This window comes from Neopsephotus bourkii, unplaced genomic scaffold (genome assembly GCF_033783945.1).
Source record: "Neopsephotus bourkii isolate Nb327-2 ecotype Australia unplaced genomic scaffold, CSIRO-AGI_Nbou_v1 NB_1493, whole genome shotgun sequence".
NCBI lineage: Eukaryota > Metazoa > Chordata > Aves > Psittaciformes > Psittacidae > Neopsephotus > Neopsephotus bourkii.
Window position 1 is genome coordinate 4,832,341 of NW_026901969.1, and position 22,658 is coordinate 4,854,998.

Below are 22,658 nucleotides of genomic sequence, written 5' to 3' on the forward strand. Positions count from 1 at the left end.
AGTGTGATACTTAAACTATTTGGGACTTTATCCCTGAAAGCTTTCCAGCACAGAACTTTATTGAGATGCAAACATCTGACAGTCAGCATTTTTGTATTGGGCACTTAAGCCCAACCTCACTCACCACAACATAACTTCTGTTAATATGTAACAGACTGTAAGGAACACAAAACCTTTTTGGCACTAAAAAAACATCCCCACAATACTTTTTATAGATCGGAGGGAAAAAAAACCCAACACATCCAACAGCTGTGTCAGATGCAGCTAAATCCTGGGAATGCACCTTCTGCATGTAAGATAGGTGGGCAGGTAAGATGCTACAGGGGGCAAGCACATCTAAGCTAAGGTCTGCCACAGAGAGAGGGGCCTAGGCAGCAGCTGGAGAGACTAGGGGTAAGGGAGAACTGTATCCTCAAAACTAAAATACATTGCTATATTTCTCCATATACACACCATACTATAAGTAATAACTTTCTAATCTGACTTTGTACTCACTTTCAGCCAGCTGTGCTGCTCATAGGGTGTAACAGGGGAGAAATACTGGTGGTGTCACAGTTACACAATTCTCTCAAGAAAAGCTCTTCATCATATAAAGGAAAAAAAAAATAGCAGAAGGGGAAAGACAGACAAGAATTCTCATGGAGGAGTCTTTTTCTAAACTGTGTTTTCTAAAAATACAATCAGGTAGTTTTCTAACTTAGAAACTACAAGGCCAGGCTGGATGGGGCTTTGAGCAACCTGCTCTGGTGGGAGGGGTCAGAACTGGCTGATCGTTAAGGTCTCTTCCAACACAAAGCATTCTGTGACTCTATGATAAGAGTGCAGATAAGAATGGTTTTGGTTTGGTTTTTTTTCAGGAGAGTGCTTAGTCAAAACTTTTGTATGTCAACTTTTTGTTATGTGCTTGATGTACAAATAGAAGTATGACCAACTTTACTGACTGATGAGTAGTAAAGCCTAGAGCTAATACAGAACTATGTCTTCACCATATACTTTTCTATTTACAGCTTTCCAGTGTAACGCAGAACAACTAGCCCGTTTGGTTTGGGGATTTTCCCTTAGCCTAACAGATAAGAGGTATTGTCTGCAATGAGTATCCTGATATCCTAACTTCCATATATACAAATGTGTAAACACCCCTTCGAAAACAACCACAGCACCAAAAAACAACCCTAAACCCAAACCATAACAGAAATTGGGTGAGTGAAAAGTCCAAGTAGATTAATGATCACCAGAAGGCCAGGGAAGGCTGGTAGGGTGAGATGGTGCCCACTGCTGTGGAAGAAACATACCTAAGGTGAGAGCACTTACAGGGACTAAGCCTATGATTTATACTGTAGGGAGCAGAAAGCCTGCCGTCATACTCAGAGACCCATTTTTCTAGATATTTTTTCATCTCTGTCTGTAGCATCTGGGGTTTGCTTTTGTTTTGGACTTCAGGTTTTTTTTCTCTAAAAAGAAACAAAAAACTTTTGAAAAGTTTATATTCTGAAGTCCTGGTGAATTTTATTAACCAGGTGGACAAATTCAGGACTGAATCTGGAGAAGGGCCATGAAAAGGTGAGAATGTGCAGTGTAAACCCAAGGTCTATGGATTTACACTGACCCTGCCATAAGCTTGTATATTGTTCTGAGCCTACTGGAAAGGTACTGCCAATTGACTCACTTCCCTCAGCATACGTTTCATAAAGCAGGATCAAACAAGCCATAAATCCGTTGAAAGCAGTGATATCCCAAAACAGCACATTTTTTCAGGGTGCTATTGTGACATGGTGAATCCAGCCAAACCAAAAGAGCAGCACTGACCACTTGATCAGCTGCTCTGGTGAACAGATACTGCATACTCCCATCGTATTCTCTGTGTGTTCCTTATTCCTAATAGTTAACCGAGTTAGGTTTCCCCACTAAAGGCTATGTTATTTATACACCAGACAAAACATCTTTCAAGCCTTGACAGTGAAACCCCTCAAATCCTTGTTTCTCTTAACATCACAAAAACACGGGGTCCTTCGCCTGTAGGAGTGAACACCACTAGACGACTGCGCTTTGCCCACCAGAGGAGCGGAAGAGGCAAGCTGTCATCTGCGGGAGCGATTAACTCCAGGCTCTTCCCACCGCCCACCGACCCCGTCGAAGGACGGAGCGACAGCAGCTACAGCCACCTCTTTTTCAGGCCAAACCGGTGGCTCTGCCCCCGATGACAGCCAAGCAATGACCAAGCCGGGCTTCACATAGGGCCTCTCACCCTGCCGCTGATAGCTGCGGGCGGGGCCGGGCAGCTGCACCGCCCCAGGGCCGACCCCCGGCACCTGCCCCGCCGTCAGCGGCCCTATGCCGGGTGTGACGGCGGCTCTCCGGCAGGTGCGAGGCGGGATTGGAGGAGCCGCTCCTAGGGGTGACCCCAGACCGCTCCGTCGGCCCCGCGCTGACCGTTACAAGCCGCCCGTGAAGCTGGAGCGCAGCCTGAGGCGGGTGGCTGTTGGCTTCTCAGGCGGCCGCGGCGCCCTTCGCCCCATCCCGCCCGCGCTGCCGCTCGTCGAGAGCGCCGGGGTCCGTGTCCACTTCCATACCGCGCCGCTCGGGGCAGGTGGCGGCTCGGCACCCGGAGCGGTCAGGTCGCGGTGCCCAGCGCACCGGACCGGGCGAGGCCTCTCCGTCCTCACCCCATTGTTGAGGCCATCTCGGCCGTTTCCGCCCTGGCTTCGGCTCTGTCCGCGCCGCGATGGGGAAAGGGGAGGGAGCGCAGGGAGCCTCGGGGGCGCGCCGCTCCTTCCGGGACGGCGGGAGGCGGTGCCGCTCACCTGGTGCCGCCAGCGCTGGGGAGCGCCCGAGCCGCGGCCCCGCCGGGCGGGAGGTGAGCGCTGGCCGCTCCGCCCCCCTCCGTCCCGCGCGGGAACACGGTCCGCAGGCAAGCGGGCGTCGGGGGTGGGGGACGGCGCTTCGCGGTCGCTGCGGCGGGCAGGCAAGAGAACGAGTGGGGGCAGGAGGCGAGTACCACCGGGCGGCTCCTCGCCGAGGGGTAAGGGGTGCCGTGTCGGGGCCGGGCAGCGAGGTACGAGCTGCGGGAGCCTGACGTGCGAGGGCGGGCGGTGATGGAGACCCGTCCCCGCGGGCAGGGAGGGCTTCCTGGGGGTGCGGCGGAGCGGCGGGACGGTTCACATCTCCCCTTTTGTTTCTCTCCAGGGTGTTTGTGCTACTGAATCTGTCTCCCCGCCCCCGTCTCTCCCGCCCGCCCCGCCGGGACCTCTCCTCTCCGGGCGGCAGCAAAGCCGCCTCAGGGCGGGCGGCAGCAGAGGTGCTGCTGCTGGTGGGGCGCTCTCGCCATCCAGCCCGCCGGGAACATGGCTACCGGTGGCTACCGCAGCTCCGGGGCCAGTACCACGGACTTTCTGGAGGAGTGGAAAGCCAAGCGGGAGAAGATGCGGGCGAAGCAGACGCCGCCGGCCCCGGGATCAGTGGCCGGGGGGGAGGCCAGGCCCTCCGGGGCAGCCGCCTCCTCCGAGCTGAACAACAACTTGCCCCCGGGCGGCCCGGCCGCGCCCCCTGACCGCGCTGCGCCCCCCGCCGGCGGGGCCGTCAACTGCGTCGGGCTCTCCAGCGCCTCTCTGGGTTGGGCCGCCCCCAGCAAGGAGCAGCCGCCGGCCCTCTCCGGGGTCCGCGGGGCCGAGCCTGCCCCCAAGCCCCCGCTCGCCGCCGCGCCAGGCTCCCCCGAGGGCGAGGAAAAGCTGGCCGCCAAGGGAAAGAGCTCGGGCCCCAGCGCCAGGAAGGGGAAGGGGCAGATCGAGAAGAGGAAGCTGAGAGAGAAGAGGAGGTCGACAGGTGTGGTGAACATCCCGGCAGCCGAGGTGAGCCCGCGGGGGGTGGTCCGGCCGCCGCCGGGGGCGCCCGCGGGGCCCGGAGAGCATGGGGCGGGCGGGGGCTCGGACCGCGGGGCCGCGGGCGGGTGAAGGGACCGGGCTGTCCTCCTGCCCGATGGGAGGCTTCCTCCCTGCGCCGCACGGAAGAGCATGGGGACTGCACGCCGTCATGGGGATGTTCTGCGGTCGCGGCAGTGCAGCAGCCAAACGGGCGAGGTGTTTAGTCCACCTCGTTTAGACCTGTCATGACCCGTGACTTAGTTTTTATGTCGTCTTGTTGGCAGAGGGTAAGCTCCAGGGCTTTTGGAAGATCAGACTGTTAAAGTATGGGCAAACCAATAATAATGAAAGAAAACGGATTTATCATCTCTGAATAGATGTTCAGGTGTAAATATTATTAAGTTTGGAACCCAAAAGAATGTCCTGCATTGGAAAAAATGTAGTGGTTTATAAAGCATTTTTTTGAAGGCAGAGGAAGATATTTTTATCATCCAACACCACTGTCCTCTGTGGTTTGCTACTAGTATAAAAATCTGGCATTGATTTATACTGCTTCTGGAGGAATTCAGAAGAATGATAACTAAGTCGTCAGCTTTTTTTGCAGTTAATAAGAAAGTCCACAGGAAACTTTGAACAAAGCTGGATTTTAGTCTACAGTTTTGCACTAACACTGGTGACCACCATCACTGTAGAAGAAACTTGAAGTTCTTCTTTTGGTTGACATAAGTTATTGTAATAACATTTGAAAGTAAGACCTTTGTTCCTGAAGCAGCAGGAGAAGGTGAAATCACTTTCTTCATATCTGAAGTCACTAATGCTATTTTTGTGATGTCCCAGGGACTTTCACAGCAGACATTTCAGTGAAAGAAGATACTGGGAAGTGAGGAGTGAGTTTTAGGACAATAAAAGTATTTATAATTGGTGTTTCTTGAGAGTAATGACTTGCAGAGTCTTTAGTTTGATGTGAAGTGTTTTGGCACGGGTCTTTAGTAGTCTTGCTTTGGAAAGTGAGGAATACAAGTAAGTTCTTGAATTGTCTGGCTTCAGAGTATGCGAGCTTCCTAGACTGTGGTTGGTTTGTTTTATACAAAGCCCCCTAAATACCTGCCCTTTGGGCTTCTTTTGGAGCTGTTTAGATGCTGTATCTTCCCTAAGTGAACTAGACCAAGGCCAGTTACAAATGGTTTTTCACATTGCAGCAAGTGCTGTACAATGTTATATTTTAGGGGCCTCTGCTGTGTACCTCATCCCTAGTCATCATCTTTTTTGTTAGTTTCTTGGGTTTCTTTTTGCTCTTTGAGACTACTGCCATAGTTCTTTGAACTAGTATTCCTTGTGTAGATTTTGGGTAGTGTGGTTTGGGGTTTGGTGGTTTGTTGGTAGTTGTGGTGTGTGTTTGTTTTGTTTAACGGTTGCTCAAAATATGCTTTGCTTTCCAGAACATGTTCCTTGATTGGCAGCGATTAGAATCTTATGTGTGAATTTGCTACTGTAGTTTCTCCTTCACTGTTCAGGGTGGTTTGTTTATTAAGGTTAACATATTCAGACATTGAGAAGCAAGTTCTCACCCATTCCCATATTTCTGAGGGCCCAGTAACTTTGCTGCCTGTCACCATTTGTTGGCGCTCCTTGGAAACTTCTTTTATCTTTATACTAATTTCTTCTGGAACTAGGAGTTAAGCATTCTGTCACAGTCCCGGCATCAAATTTAGGTAAATGTAGATACCTGTTATACAAAGTATTAGTGGGGAAACTTGCCAGTAGTGTTGTATTTTTGACTAGCATATACTTAATGCAAAGCTCTCTCAGTATTTCACATTTCTTCAATGTTTTTAATCATCGCCACGTACATTCCTAAGAATTGTGTAATTAGGGATCACTAGATCATTCCTGAGAGTGGACAGCTTCAAAAACTATCTCCAGTGTCAAATACAAGTAACTACTTACCAGTGGATGTTTTGCAGAGTATTTACTTATACTGCCATTCATGTATCTATTAGTTTACAAGAAGATAATTTTATATCATCTTCTTGATTGAATTGTATTTTTTTAAACAAGAGAAGGCTCCAGTGCAGATGGTAACTTGTTGAAAGTATCTGCAATACTCTAGTTCGTTGCTGTCTTTCTCATTAGATGCTAGATGTAGCTTTACCATGCTATGCATAATAACTTGGTAGTATCACACTCGGTAGTAAAATTTAACCACATACCACTTGTAGCTCTGCATGGTGTGTGTTTTAAAATAGTTTTTAGGAGATTCTTTTAGAGCTTTACACGGTGTTTTATAATCTTATTTTTTGAAGAATATAGTTCTCTAGAATAGAGTAGCAATTTTGTGCTAAAATCTCCCTTTTATGATCAGCATGTCACTGTGGTGGAGTACCATGATTAAAGGAGATTATGATACTCTGAAATTAAAATGGCTCAATGTTGACAAAATGCACTCACACATACTGAGTGCCTAGAAGCTTCTTTGCCCAAAACAGAGTATAAAACCAGTTTTACCCCAGAGAGGTAGGATCTAGTTTCAGTTGCAGTGCAGCTGGAGAATTTAATATTACCAAAGGTGGTGGAATAAGTAAAGTAAAAGTTTGTGTAGTCTCAGCTATCTTGAAATAGGCATGAAGAATGTTAGCAGATCGTTACTTGTTAATGATTAATTTATCTTATGTTTCATAGGAAGGTAATAGAGCTAGGTCTGAAACAGTTCTGTGTCTTAAATCTAGTTTGTATTGAAGTCAGCAGAGAACAGAAACCATAGGGGAAGCTGTGAAAACAGATGGTGACAGGTTGGGAGTAGTGGTGACACTTTGTATTTACAGGCCATTGTGATAAAAAGTGAAGGCTGGTTTTCATCTGCTCAGCACTAGTGCTTAACTGAGCAGAGGTGGCCTTTGAAAATGGCTTCTGAAATATTTGCAGCTTTTTTCCTTTTCAGTGTTTGTGAAGTAGCTCTTTTGTAGCTTGTTGAATCTTGAATATTGATTTCATCCATACATATTAAGTGCTGTGGTGTTTGTTTTTTCTGTTCGTGTGTAACAGTTCTTCAGCTTGTGAAAGGTAACTGAATTTTATGCAAGTATCATTGCTAGCTAAATTTCCTTTTTTAAATATTAAGCGTTGCAACCATTTTTAGCTATGTGAGAAAGTGTTCTGCAGTTTGTAGGTATTCACTTGATGCAGATGTTAGGTTTGCTTGTGACATTTTTCACGTTTATAGGTAGCTGTGCTAGTATCTATCCAAAAAACACATTGTGTTCCTGTTTCGCTACACTGACAGTGCTTTGTGAGGACCTACGTATAGGATGAGAGTTATGTTTTGTATTGTTATAGTAATTCTTCTATCCTGCTCCAAGCAAAACAAGCTGCACCGGTGAAAGCGCAGCTTTACTTTTGTGGCTGTTTACACTGGAGTTTTCTGCTGGCATAGCTGTGTGTGTAAGGTTTTTTTCTGAACCCCAGCCAGGAGGATAACAACTATTTTTGGGGTTACCATTTTAAAAAAAAGGTGTATATGTAATAAAAATCATGGTCCATCTAGGACGAACAGTTACATAGCATGGTTTTATTTAGTGTGTGCTTACAGACAAAGTTTGTATTTTCACCTAACCAGATGGAAGTCATCTAAATTCAGAGGTGTTCTTCTGTTAATAATAGGGTGATGAATGATCTAAAAAGGTGTAAAGAACTCAGATCTGTGTATTTTGCATGGGAACCTGCCAAATTCAAGACTCAACAGTCTCCTGACCCGTTTGTGGGAAGTAACTAATAGAGTAGGTAGAAGTGATTCATAGGTGGAATCTGCAGAGGATGTTCAGCCAGTCTGTGTTCATCTCTTGTCTACTTACTAACAGCAGTAAGGGTATGACTTCTTGAAACCATGCTGATGGCTTGAAGCCAGGAGTCTGCTCTGCCTCTTTAGAAGGCAGTGCAGGTGTGGTGTTCGGTAGGTGTCACACCGAACAGCAGCATTGTAAGTGAGCAGAGAGCAATGAGCAGTTTCTGTGCGAAAAGAGCTCCTGCTACTAGAGTAGTCCAGCATGCTGAGTCGATTGACAGAAAGTTCCTGTATTCCAGCTGGAAAAAGCTTAAGGAAAATTTAAATGCTGAATGTGTCAACCATAGCAATTACTGGGTATGTTTTAGAGGAATTGAAATCCTTCTCTGAATGGCTGCAGAGTAGAAAGGAGTGGAATCCTGTGCTAGTGGTTGGACTCTTGACCAGAAGTTGCCTTCAGCAGCATCTTTCTTACTGAGTCCCTACCTAAGGATTATGTTAAATGAAAGAGGAGTTCTAGCCATTTTCCATATTAATGAGGTAGTGTCTTTGCATTGTCTAGCATCTCTGTGCGTTTTCTTGTAAAACAAATTCCTTCTTTTTACATATGTTCGGGGTGGGGGAAATGGTCTCAGTAAGTGTTTGTTCAAAGTATTGGGGTGGGGGGGAATCCCAATTATTTCTGATGGCTGATACCCTTACTATTCATGCAGAGATACTGGTGTTAGAATGGAAGCCTGAAATGTGCTTATTTGACCTGGATGAGTGTTCGTAATATGTTAGGCCATCCTCTTGCTTGCTTTGTCTGGTGAACACATTCATCTTCCAGTTCCATTTATGGTTCTTCCTTCAGACATGGCGGGGTGAAAGGATCAAAACAAGCCTTTTCAGATTCTGATAAAAGGGTTGTGTTGAGATAGTTTACATCTAGTCTGTTTTGCTGTTGATGCCTTTGTGAAATCTGATGTTGTCTGAGCCTGTGGGCAGTTGTTCAAAAGGCTTTTTTCGTTGTTTTTTTTATTTTTTCCTATGTTTTTTAGCATGGTAAGCTTATATTCCTGCTTTTTTAAGAGAATGTGTTAATATCCTGACACTTAGCTAGGTGAGGGAAGTTATTTGGTCAAATAAATCACATAATAAACTTTGAAGTCTGGAAAGTTTTCAATTCCAGAATCTCTGTAGCAGCTTCTAAATCCCTGCGTGTGCATCTTCCAAATCTGGGGTCTCTCTGCTCTAGGCATAAAGCTGTTTTGGAATCAGGATGGGCAGTGCAATCATTTTCTGGTGGAGAAGATAGATGGAAGTTGTATAATTTCTCTTCAAAGTGATACGGCTTTCTTCTCGATTAATTTAATAAAGCTATTTTCATAGAGAAACAGAGTGTAGACTAGTCCCTATAGCAGGAACTCACAGGACTCTACCAGAAAGTACTGATTCTTTTATGTACCTAGTTCTTTTTAATTCCAGTACTCGTTCTTACTGGAACGGGAAGGACGGTTGATGGAAAAATGTCAGAAGCCATTAATTTTCCCTCTAATTCCTTTGACTTTGCATGTATCTGTAAGTGCAATTTTGGGAAGGTTGGTTTTTAAAATGATTTTTTAATAGTTAGGTATAATTGGAAAACATTATTGTATGGTTGGTTGGTTTCACTCTCCTGTTTTGGGGGTGAATCATCTGAAATGATACAGTTAGTAGGCGGAAAATAAATGCAATGTAAGTAAAGTATTTCCTTTTCTGTTAAGTGCTGAATTCTACAGCAAGTAAGAAGAGTATTTAGTTTAGTTGTAATTGGTGGTTGAAAGCTTGTTGATGTTCAGCCTTGCCAGTTACTGCCTTTTCTTACTAGTCTGTCATGTAGCCAATAACCCTAAATAAATGTAGGTGTTGGTTGACTGAAAAGAAGTGTTTCTTTGTGTGATTTTTAGGGTGTTTCTCTAGTACTCAAGACTGAAGTGCTGTCTGTCCCATTGGTGTTTGTTCCTAAAGCCTACTTCAAAGGCAAGATAATCTGAAAGAAGAAGATACTGTAGGGTCCAGAGTAAAAACAGCCTGTCAACTGTACATTTACACTGAAATAAACATAAGAAGCATCTTTCCAGTGCAAATAAGGTGACTTCAGTCTTACTGTGAGAATCATAGGGAGGGAAGTGTTGATGTGACCAGTTATTTAACTGAATGCACAACTAAGTATTGCTAAAAATTATTTATCTGACTTTTTTTTTTTTCTTTCCAGAATTTGAATGTAGCTTTACTGTAACAAATAATTACTTTGGAAATATTTAATTATTATTGTTCTACAAAATGCATTAGTCTAGCTTGAATGATAGGTCGATAGTTTCCTACAAATAAAAAACAAACTTCTGCTGCTTTGGCTATTTTGAAACTAGTAGCTCAGGCATATAAATGAAAATAACTTTGAGTTAATTTCAAGAGATTTAAACTCATATCTAAATATGAAGAATACTATTGTGAGGTTATATGTAGCTGAAACTTCATCACAAGAGATGGGTATGGACAGCATGCTCTGGGTCTGATAATGTCTTTAAAGCTGGGTGCTGAAGGGTTTTCAGCGTTGGTGTATTATACATGGCAGTGTAAATAGACAGAGAATCGTAACAGCAGTATAGATTGGATCTCCGAAAAAGTTGTCCAGTCCAATATCCTGCTGTTTTGATCAGTTTTTGTTTTGGGCTGGTGTTGATCAGGTTTCTTAGGGTTTTGCCTAGTTAAGCTTTGAACATATTCAGCCTGTTGAGGGTGGTGTAAATAGCAGCTCTATCTTGCAGCCTTTTAACCAGTCCCTACCAGTTTGGTGTCAGCTGTAAACTTTCCTAGAGTACCTTCCATCGCAGGTTGTTAGTAAAGGTGTTATGTATTACTGTCACTAATATCAGCCCCTGAGGGATGTCACTTACCTGTCTGCCAGTGGAAGTTTATACTACTGATTTCAGCCTCTTGAGCCTGAAGATGCAGCCAGTATTCCAGCACCTGACAGTACATTTTGGTGGGCCATATTTAACCAGCTTGGCTTTAAAGATACTACAGGGAGACCAAGTCAAAGACCCTTCTTCATCCTTGAAGGAAATTTTCAAAGTTTCTACAATTGCTGGTGCAGAAAGCTCTCATATGAAAGCTGTGTACGCTAATACAGCTGCATTGTTAAAGTTGTCTATGTGAGAGAAAATGTTTAGGGTTTTTCTAGTTTCTTTTTGGTAGTGGAAGTGCTGTAAAATTGCTTTTTCCCAGGCAGCAGGACAAAAGAGTAGTTTGAAAGATGACAAGAGGTCAGTCCATCTTGTTGCTGTGTTGTATTTCTCAGGTAGATGAAGCTATTAATACTTTGCAAGAAAAATACTGCTGAAAACTTGTGGCATTTTGATATTTTTAACTATTTAATATTTACACAATATTAGGGAACCCTAAAACTTTATAATATGTTAGTGGAACTGCTCTGAGTGATGGATAATGAGTTGGTGCTTTGGCTTCATTCTCCGGTTGAATCCACCTTTGCTATCTCATCTTCTGTAACACTTATTTAGAACTGTCTTCTGAAGGTAATGGGTTTAAATAGCAGTCTGAGGTATTTTTAATAGTGTTTTCATAAATAAGTTCTAATATTCATAATGTGGAGGGGGTAATAAGGAGTAAATCGTGAAGGTTGAATAAAAAGAAGTGCTGCAAAGCTGCTGCTTCTATAACCTCAACATTTGGAACTGTAATTTCTTCAAAATGCCTTCATGACTTTGGGGATCCTGATTCATCCCACCTGAATGCTCAGAACTAGTTACTGAGAGACTCATTTATTGAACACATTAGGAAGGAGATGATTGGAGTAAATGATGGAATATAAAATGTATTTTAAACCAAAATTAGACTTCTGTGTTTATTTCTGTACTAGAAGGAACAAATTATAGACTGGATGCATTTTAGACTTCCTCGTTTTGACTTTGCCCATTTCTGGTGAAACTTTGCTGATACTGATTCTTAGCTTCCAAAGCTTAAAGTAAATTAGTCTGTGTTTATTTCTCTACTGTAGGTTCAGTGGGCTGAAGAATACTCCCTCAAAAAAAGGAAGAAGGACATTTTTAGTAAGAGTGAGACATTTCTGTCTAGACTGGGGGCTGTGAAATATTTGTAATTTATGCCTTTATAACAATATATTTTATTTGCAAGAACTACTTTTATAAATTACTAATTAAAAAAAATGGATTAAAACAGCTCTACTGAGTTGCACAGATGTAACTTTCTCTGAGGATACAAGAGAATAGAAACCATGAATGGATTAATTTCCATAGTCACTTATAAACCATCAGAAGCCTTGTGAATTGTTTTATGTCTCCAGACTTGCATTATAACTTTCCAGCAGCCTGTTTGTTCTTTGAATGTACTATATCCCAGATGTGTTACTTTCAAAAGGTCCAAGCCAAAAAAAGAAAAGCCCCAACAAAACCTCCCAAAACAAATAATCCTCCACCTCCTATGTGAGAGAAGGAAAAATCCATCCCCTGGAAACCATCCAGCTCTTGACATTACCTTACCCTATTTCAGTTTTGCTTTATGCAACTTGAATATTCATGTATCTCTGATGGCAGCTGACTTTGAGCAGATCTTTCTCTGCCAGTTGAAAAAAAAAACAAAAAAACAACCCCAAAACATTCCAACCGAATTGTGGATCAGAAATGCAGTTTCTGTATATCCCAGTAAGAGCTGGTGGGAAATAGATTACTGTTTCACAAGGAAAGGTTAAAACAATTCCCATCCAAACTCTAAATTAAATATGATAATATGAATTAATGTGTGAAATACTGGCACAAGCTTCTAGTGCTTCTTCATTGCATCTCTGAGGCATGGTTGTTTTCTAAATCCCTCCAATAGCTCGAAGTGTGCAGGGGACTTCTGGGAAGGTCACTGTTAAGTGTTCAGTTCCACACAAGTCTGCACTGATTTCTTAAAACTGTCTGGTTTGTGAACTCGTGTATGTTTTTCTCTGTTTTTTTGTTTTATTTTAAGTCTGAGTTGTGTATTTAAAGACTTTCCAATTGGAAGACTGTAGGTGGATGACTATTTCCCGTGCTTCACAAGGTCATGGGAAATTAAAATAAAAGCCACAAACCCTTATGTTTTATTTCAGGATTTTACAGTATTTGATCTGCTTGAATGTTATTGGGAGGAATAGGATGGTGCATTTAGGCTTTTTATTCCAGGCCTGCGAATGTCATGTTCTGAATTGTAATTAAGGTTGGAAGGAATCTCAGGAAGTCTTTAATCCAACGTGATTGCTCAGGGCTTTATCCAGTCAGGTCTTGAAAACTAAGGATGAAGACAGCACAGCCTGTTTGAAGGACCTTTTCAGTACTTGACTGTCCCTACAATGAAACTCTTTTGGTCAGAACGTCTTTCCTTTAAATTTGTGTCCACTGTTTCCTGCCACGAGCTGCTGGAAGGAGCCTAGCTCTATAGTTGGTGGCTGTGATACTTTTCCTTGCTCTGTGTGAGTGTGTGAACTTTTAGATTTTTGTAGCTCATCTGTTGAAGAAGGTGGTTCATCTGATGTAAACCTTGGCTTAAGCCACTGCAGAACCATACCTGAAGATGAGGGGGTTTTGCTGGTCCATTCACATACACGTTTCCTTGTGGACTTCTGGTTTTGGAAGAAGGTTATTCATACAGATAGATTTAGAAATTTTTTCATATGCTCTTCTGTTTTGTTTGAGGTATGGCCCCTGACTTCAAGTAAGAAGGTCTGGATCCTCATCATACAAGTTCTTGTGCAGTCAAGTTCAGGTGACCTCACTAACCAGCTCATTTAAGTTCATCAAAATTAGTAATAAGGGTGGGCTTTGGTAATAAGTATCTTGACGAAGACCTTTAAAGGAAAGCTAATTATCCAAACCAATGACGTCTTTTTCAGTACAAATCGGCAACTTATTCTGTAAAACCTGCTCTTCTGTAATGTCGTCTTCAGTTACCAAAAGCCAATCTCTTTCTCGTTTAGTAATTCATATAAGAAGCCCATGTGTTACAACACCTGGAAGTTTATCTACTGGATAAACAGTTGTCTTGAGGTTAAAAACGTTGACATCTGTTGTTCTTGTATATTTTATCTTTTCCTATATTTTGTTCTGGGGACAGAAAGGAGAAAATTACTTGAGCATTGCTGCTGGCTGTTGTAGTTTCTTTAGCTTGTATGTAAAAGTTTCTAAGTGTAGAGACTGAGGCTCCTATGTTTACAAATTGTATGTGGATAAAGGCTAGGTAAGAAGCTGGCTCCTAATGATTGAAATGGTGGCAAAATAAACAAATGCAATATTAATTCTTGAATGGGTAACTAAAATCGTTTCTTAATAGCTTACATAGTGCTTTTTGTCTTGTTTTGCCTCCTCTTTCAAGCCAGCAGCACTAAAGGAAATTAAGCTGATCTACTTGTTTTATAATTGGAAAGGATATATAAATTTTTAACACTGAATGCTAAAGTAGCAAATGAGAAATGAGTTATTTGCAATTTGCAGGGGTAGGGGGGGAGTGTTACCCTGTTCAGTATTTAGGTACATATTTGCATATTAAAGGTTTGGGGTTTTTTTAGATTAACAAACAGAAAAGTGTTATGCTCCCCCTTTTTTTAAGAACGTTGTTTTTCTGGCCAGGAATATGAAGCATTTAAATTTAATATGTTTTTCCTGCATTTAAAAAATAAGTATATTCTTCAAAATTTTTTGCATTTATGAAAGACTAGCTTTATGGCAGAGTTTTATGAGGTAATTAGTGTTCTGGTACCCTGAAGCAGATTATTAAACGAACCTAACTTCAAAAAAGCTCTAAAACAACACTATACTGTGAGTAGCAATTTAGAAATAGTGCTAGGAACTATTAGTCTGCTCTCAGAGCTCTTAGAAGTAATTTAATCTGAGTAATTCTTTAGAGGTGCAATGATCAGACCAGTCAGTGGTGTGAAGTATAATCTCAATTTCTTCCATAAACACACTTTTTTGTCATTGGAGGTTAAACTAGGAATTATTCATTATTACTTTTGACCAATTAAGCAATGCTTTGCCAAGCCAAACTACTTAGTTTGCCCTAAGTTTGGCAGCAGCTGTGATTGTAGTCTGTGTCCCAGAGAGTTAATAATGGATTTGAGTTGCAGAGTGTGTGTGGTTTTTTTACTTGTGCTGATGTGGCTTATTATTTTTTGCATACTAAATCCAATCTGAGATAGATCATGGCTTTATGTGTTCAACAAAACAGATATCTAAAGTAATATTAATCACTGGTCAGACAACAGTACTTAGCAATACCTTAATAGAACCTTAGTTAATGGATAAGCTCTCATCCTATGTTACTTGGCGCACGTTCTTCAGAGTGTAGAAACACAATTTTGGCACATGTAACTTGGAACCCAATGAAGATTCTCTGCCTGTCTGCTCAGTTCTTTTTACTGGTTTAGTAACTATTATCTTTTCAGAGGTACCATTTAATGCTTACCAATTTTTCCTGAAGCTAGTAGAACAAAAAGTTAAAAGCTTCTCCTTTCTTTCTCCCCTTCACCCCTGGCTCCCCCCCCCCCCCCCCCCCGAGTATTGTAGGCTTTTATGCAAACAGTCATGTAATTCTTACATACTTACATTTATTTTTTTTCTGTGAAGTCTGTTGTGGTAAGGATCTAGATATATTGAAATGTGAGAGGTGGAGTGGAGCCTTGAAGTGCTTGATCCTGTAGCAAATTGTGTTCAAGAGCTGTACTAAATGAGTTGCTTTAACTTCTGTCTGTTACACAGCCATGTTTAGCATTACCATATTTTTCTTCCTATAAAACCTCTCAGATCTTGTGTGAAAAAACTGCTATTTAAATTAATGTACTAACTCCAAGATGAAAGATGGGGATTTTTTGTGTGTGTAATGTTGTGCTTCAAAGGATAATTGTATAACTCTGTCAGTTAAATTAGACAAAAGCTACAAAGATCTCTAAAGGCTGAGGCATGCTGAATGATTTAAAAATGGAATGTACAGAGAAATTTTTCAGAGCAGTCCTTTGGGTTTGTTCTCTAAGAAAAATAGGTGAAGGTGTGGTGAATTGAGGTGCTACCTGGTGGTATTGATGCCAACAACCCTTTTAATTGCATTAATTTCTGCTGCAGTATGCTGAGAAAAGGTAAAAGGATGTGTTTGGGGCTTACATTATTAGTTTACAGATTTGTCATTTCTGTTCATAGAAATTGTAAACTGCTTTGGGGAGGAAAAAAGTGAGACAAGAAGAGCATGCAGTTATACTCTGAAGGGTGTTGCAGAACTGGGTGTTAGGGAAGTTTCTGTTACAGTGGGCAAAGCGTTTTGCTGGAAGTCTGGGTGTAAGCATGTTACATTGTTGAAGAACTTCTTTCACAAAGTCTTCACCTTTCTTTCACAAAGGTATGAAATACTCTAAGAAATAGAGAAATGTGGTAACTTTTCAGATTTGGAAGTTTAAGTAAGTAGCATGTATTTGGTGTGCTGAGTCCTCTAGTAAGTACTTCAGTGAAGTATATTGGAAGTGGGCACTTGGAGCATGCTTAACAATTAAATTAGGGGCCTGCACTTGACAATCAAACATTTAGGAGCCTACATTCAGGTACTTCTGAATAATGGCATAGCTAGAGTTTAGTTGGTTCTAACACATCTGGGAAAGAATTTTCTGTTCAGCCTATTTTTTTCTGCTCTTGATTTGTTACTAATTGAAATAATTGAAAAAGGACAGAGTCCTTAATACTTTTTAATGGACTCCTATGGCTACGAATACACAGAAACCCTAAAGGTAATTCTTTGTGACAAGGGCAATGAACTAAAAATTAAGAACTTGTACAGGGATTGTGCATAGAGATCTTTGTATCCTGTTGAAGATGATGTGCATTGTAATTACCTTGCATGAACAAAAGACACCTCAGGCACTTGACTTTTACAGCATAATGTAGGAGTTACTTTTAGCCTGAGGCAGAAACTGAGGAGCATCTCATTATCTGACAGTCTTCTTTGGTCTAAAACATAAAGGGATGTTTTAATATAATCCCATTTTGTGGGTTTGCTTCTTCCTTTCAATTATAAAGAAATTGAGCTCGTCAGATGTCAGATCAGTTTTTGTCAAACTTTCTTGGAGGCTATTTGAATGTGGGTGTTGCTAAGCAGCTGAACACCACAAACCACTTCTCATAGCATGTTACATTTTTTGAGGTGCAAGGATGTTTGAGAGTCAAATGAGAAATCAGAAATGGTTATATTAATATATTTATACACACATTAAATATTTCCAGCTACATTCTACTTTTTGATTCTTCACAATTGTTTTTGTTTTCTGTTTATTCTGTTCTAAAGCTTTCAGCACTTAGTGCTAGCTGGCTCTGACTGGAGACTGAGATCTGAAGCCTGAATTATCTACACTGTAAGATACCACTGAATTATCTGTTCCATTATGATGAGTGTAGACATCCCTACAGCATGTTAAAAGGTGGTACAGTTTATTAGTTCAGAATCCCACTTGGGTTGATCTGGGAGCACCATGATGGTGAGATACTGGGACATGTGGGCATGGAAATGGGTTTCAGTGGTGTTCAAGCTGGCTCTCAGAGTGGATTATTTACCAGGGTAATGTCATCTTCAGTTGTAATAGGTTTTATTAACAAGCAAACTACTGAATATTCAAGTGCCCAAGTCTGTGGTTTTTGCTTCATTGCTGTCATCATTGTTCATTATGCTTTATTAACATAGTAAATAAAGTGAAGAAATAGAAGATTAGAACAGATTGAATTCCTTTACTATTAGAACATCAGAACTTTTAGTTAGTAACTTAACATGAAGAAAACTGTTGGGTTTTTGGTAGTGTTTTCTATACGTTTTTCTTTTGTGTCATTCATTGTTTTATTTTTATCTTTATTTTCTTTTTCTCTATTTTGTCTTGAATGTATGATGTGTCCAGTACTCATACTTACATATGAGATCACATTTATAGAGCCTTTGGAGTTTCTTCATAATTCTGAGACTCGGATAAACTTTTTTAAAGAATCCTGGAAAAAATGCCAAGCTGGGTTGCAGTAAGTGTTAATGCTTTACATCTGTAATGGCTAAACGACTGGATTGTCCCTTAATTTTCCAAGACACTTGCAAAGTGAGTATGTGGCAAACAAAAAATTGTATTGGAAAAACGGAGGCAAGCACATGGCAAAGAGAAAATAGAGCAGCAGAATTTGAGTGTGAGAAGGGAGAAACAAAAGCATGTTCCAGTCAAATTGTTTTTTAATTATAGTTTCTGAAATAGGAAGCTTGTTACTTGCATTCTTAAAACACAGGTGGCCAGAGATGTAGTTAATGAATCCAAGTTAAAATGTGAAAATTAGCTTGGTTACATTTATATGAGCCTGCATGTAAAATGTACCTCTTTAGTCCGCTATGAATTTGAGATGTGGAACTGATACTATTTATGTAATGGATACTTTAGTGTAGTGATCTAAAGCTGAAACAAAAGCTAAAGACTTTTTTGTTGTAGTTGGTTTGCCACAGTCATTGGTTCTGCATAGCAGGACTCTTACTGAAGTTCAGAGGGACCGTATGAACCAGGATCTGTTGTTGGACTGGTACTTTGTCAATATCAAAAGTTACTGATTAGCAAAAGGAAAGTAGGGCATGTAAATATTCTTTCATGTTCTGAGTGGAATTTTTCCATTATAATCTGCTTTTATCTAACTTGCAGAACTCAGACTTTTCTCTCATTTGTATGATTCGTATCTCTCATCCCAAGTGGGGATGGTTTCTTCCACTTGGCCACTGTTTATTAGGAAGCTGTGCTAACAAATCATGAATTAACCCCCTAAAAATATCATAGGATAGTAGGGGAAAGGACCTATTTTTTATCATTAGGATTTCTGTTTATAGATAAGCTTGACCAAAAAAAAAATTCTATTAGTTTCTAAATGCAGCTTAGATATTACTGGTATTAGTATTAAAATAATAAATAGATCAAAGCTCAAAATACCTGTTTGATTATTCAGTTTCATTTGGATGGTGCTGAAGAAAAGGCTGATTCTGCATTGGGACATAGCTGTAGAAGTTACACAGAAGTGGGAGCTTGTGTACCACTGTAAAAAGGTTGCAATCAAGGATGTTTCTAACAGATGCTGCCTTGTATCTGGAATTTAGTGTGGACCATACTTTTCTAGCTCTCTTCATGTGTATGAACTGCTTGTAAGCCAGCATGATATGAACTTCATAGATGATGGGGTGTTAAGAAGTGAGCTTAGAGGGAATGACACCCGCATGGAGAGCTGAATGTGCTGAATAGGATGTGCAAGAGTGGACTGGGTGAAGGGGGAAGCAGCCTGTCTAGACAAAGAAGCTTCAAGAATTCAGTGGTAGGTCATAGATGTTTAAGCATGGAGATAGCTACCTGATTCTGAAATAAGCTCTGCATCTAGTCTTGACCCCAAGTAAGTACAGCTGCTTTGATTTGGAGGGGCTGGGCTTTGAATCAGCTGTGGGCAGAAGGAAGGACAGACATGCTTGCTTTCTGACAGGCAGCCTTTCCAAAGAAGACTTGATAGAATGCTCTTTTTTTGTTTGTTTGTTTTGTTTTGTTTTTAATATGCAGAGGAAGCTTGTTTGGAAACAAAGGTTTTGCAGTTTACTTGGCTTGTAGTTATGGAAATCTGTACCTTAAAATGTTTTGCTCTGAGAAAATGACAAGTTTGCTAGTCTGTTTTTATGAGTCAGCAGCTGCTGGTAGAGGTTGGTTTGAAAATGTGCATTTGTAAGTGAAAGTGAAAATTTATTGAACACAAAAGCAAATTATTCAACTTATTTTTCACTTTTTACTTTGAAGTACTTTATTAAAATTTTAGGTGTCATACATCATGTCTGTAGGAGGACATTCCTTTTATCAGTTGTAGCTGCATGTTTTATTTAACAAGAACAATCTCAAAATGGCATGTTCAGTCATGCCTTAACTCTGTGACAAACCAAATGCCTGAAGCTGATAGAGATAACAGCAAATGGGGACTATCTCCTAGCAAAGAGACTCTGGCTCATTAAACAATCATGTTCATCCCTGGTATTCCAACCCTTTCTTTTATTTCTTCCCTCAAAATTCTGGCATTGCCAGATATTGGCAGTAGTGTGCACTAGTAATTAAGAGGAGAAAGGATGTGAGGGCTGTATGCCTGAACAAGTTCATTTGAGGTAAAAATATGTGATACCAGTACAACATTTCCCATTGATCATTGAAAGGATTTAGTTTGTAGTAAATCTTCTTCCTAAAATAGAACAAGGAAAAAAACAACAACCCAAACCTACACTTGGTGAGGGGAACAAAGAGTAGCCTCCTTAAAGTGCATATAGAAAGCATCTAAAGTCATTATTCTTTGTGTGTATTTGTGTAATAAAGGAAAGTAGGAGGCTGGGAAGAAAGCTAGAATTATCTTTACGGTTCGGTTTTAAAACTTCTTTCTTAAAGAGTAAAGAATAGGATCCAGGAAACTATATTTGAGCCTTTGCTTGGCTTCATTTAGAACAAGCAGATAGTAGCAGAAATAGTCTGCTTTTTTATTTCTGATTTTTCCCCTAACCTGATCCTCCATCTGTCTTAGTAATTTGTTTCTGGCTAATTTTTTAATAGCCTGTTAGGTACCGTGTCTACTTCTGTAATCAATGTATGATTTATTGTTGCTCATTTTCTGCCATAGTATCCGATTTAATTAAATGAGACTGTTTTCATTAGTATGGTAGCCATTTAATTCTTAAATTCACCATGACTTTTAAGTGTATACTTCTAGGGATTTATTTCTTATTTACTGCTTTAAATCTTCGTTCTTAGCATGACCTTGTAATGTTCATGGAAAACTATGCTTGTAGGGGAATGTTTATTAAATTACCTTTTGAAGTTTTAATGGGTTGGGTTTTTTTAAAGTCTGTGTGCTGGGAACTCTAAAATAACACATCCTTTCAGACTGTGAATGCATATTGCATGCCTTGGCCTTTTTTTTTTGTCTGCAGGTATGTCTGAGGTAGAGCAAAGGTCAAATGTTAACCATCTTCTCAAGTTACATTTCAGATTAAGAAGACATGAATGTCAGGAATTTGCAGGATTGAGTTTAGTGAGGCTAGTAATGTCAGAGTATTAGCTGAAAATGTGAGGGGGGTTAGGGGGGAGAAGAGAATGTAGCAAGAGAAAGGGGTATTTTGGAGATCTTTACATTTTACCCAGAAAAGATAATGCATTAGGAGGGATCACAGGACTGGTAGTGTTGGGATAAAAATGCATGTGTGGATTTTGTCTTTAAATTAAAAATCAGTTTATTAATTGCAGAATGGTTTGAATAAAATAAACATTTGCAGCTGTTGTTTCTATTTGTTGCTCTTATTTTTGCTCAAACATTTTAGCACCTTTGAGAGTTTGCAGTATAAGTGGACGTGTAATCATGGATGTTTAGTTTTGTTTTTGTTTTTTTTATTATTATTATTAATTGGGAAGCTTTTCAAGAATGTGCTTATTTTCTGCTTAAATGCATTTGCTGCTTATAATGTTAATGAGTTTATAGATGAGTGGTTTTTACTTTCAAGACCAATCCTTTTCAGAAGATGGAACTGTCCTTGAAAGGTGGATTTATTTCTAAGAGCTGTATAAAAAGCCATTTATCTCCAGAAGCCCCTTTTTATTGTTCAGAACGTAATCCTGTCCTCTAAATATTTCATCTGTTGGTCAGAATGCTTTTTACACAGCAGCTGGATTGAATCCCTTGATCTTCAGGGAGTATATGGCTGAGTCAGTTCCTGCTGGAATATGGCTAGATTTCTACTGCTGCTGTTAGTGGACATAGTAAGAACTTGTCAGGAATTCAGTCCACAGTCATGTTACATTTAAAGTTGTTTCTCCCTTGGAGTGACTTACGTTGTTGGTATGTCATCGGCAACAGCACCAAAACTGGGACAAAAGATAACAAGAAGGAAGAAGCGGAAACTTTTTTTAATTTTAATTCAGGCAAAAGGAATTTCATTGCTCGCTTTTCCATTTCAGACATTTGGCAGCTGCCTGTTTTGTCTTCATAAAAAGTCCCTTGGTAGTCATCCCTCGGTAATAAATAGTGAGTGGGAAAGGTGGTGTGAAGCTCACACACTGGAAATCACTGTGGTGTACCTGCTGGTAGCATATTGTAACAGGAATGGGCATGTCACATCCAGATGTGAATGTTTGCTAGGATGGTTAAGTTTTGAAGTTGTTTTTTGTTTTGAGAACTGAATAAAATTGAAATACATGGAGCTGTGTGCTTTTTTACTTGAACTTAATTTGAAGGCAGCCTTAATTCCAAAGACAGGATTTACCAGTTTTATGCAACTATGAGTTGGCCAAAGATTTTTGTTATTTTTGTCACTGATTTCTAATTTTAATAAAATATTTATTATCAGTTATTTTCTAGTGTAGATCTTCTTTTGTCAGTGCACCCACTGCTTATTGTAGTTACTGACTGCAGGTTTGTTTTCATCAGACAGTTCTTTCCTGCCTAATTGGGACATTTAGGAAAAGCATCTTGAGGAATTACTTCATAATGAAAATACAGTTGTGCCTCGTATGCCAAATCATTGTGAAAAACAGTTTAATGGTGGAGGTGCCTTTTAGACTTCAATAAGTAATAATATGTTTTGTAGACAAATTCTAATCCAGTTTATGAAATTTTGCAGAATTCATATTTATCCTTATTGTGTTATCTATATTTATGTTACCTTTCCTTGGAAGTCCTGCTCAGCAACCTAGGAAAGCAGCTTTTCAAAATTGGGGGAAAAATGGGAGTGAAATTGTTGTTACTGTAGGTTGTTCAGTTATGAAGCTAGGTCTCATTCGTGTGTACTGAAAAGACAACTGGACTCATCCATCCAGTATATATTTTCAAATACCCTTTGTTGGTCTTGTTTCAGTGCCATGCAAAATCAGTAGTTGAAGGCTATCCAAGTCCCTTGGCTTCTCACTAAGAACAAGCAGCCATATGCAAAGAATAGGATTTGTGGAGTACCTA

The 22,658-nt window shown here is 40.5% G+C and overlaps 1 protein-coding gene across 3 annotated transcripts in view; it reads left to right on the top strand.

Moving 5' to 3' along the window:
* The first annotated feature begins 3,142 nt into the window (after positions 1-3,142).
* Positions 3,143-22,658, top strand: part of PAWR (pro-apoptotic WT1 regulator) — an 81,502-nt gene continuing 61,986 nt past the window's right edge. For all 3 annotated transcript variants that reach the window (XR_009727830.1, XM_061369374.1, XM_061369373.1), the window contains exon 1: positions 3,143-3,845. Coding sequence is in view for 2 of the 3 variants with exons in the window: in XM_061369374.1 (XP_061225358.1) it covers positions 3,342-3,845 (504 nt within the window). In the remaining variant the exon portion in view is untranslated. The remainder of the gene's footprint in view (positions 3,846-22,658) is intronic.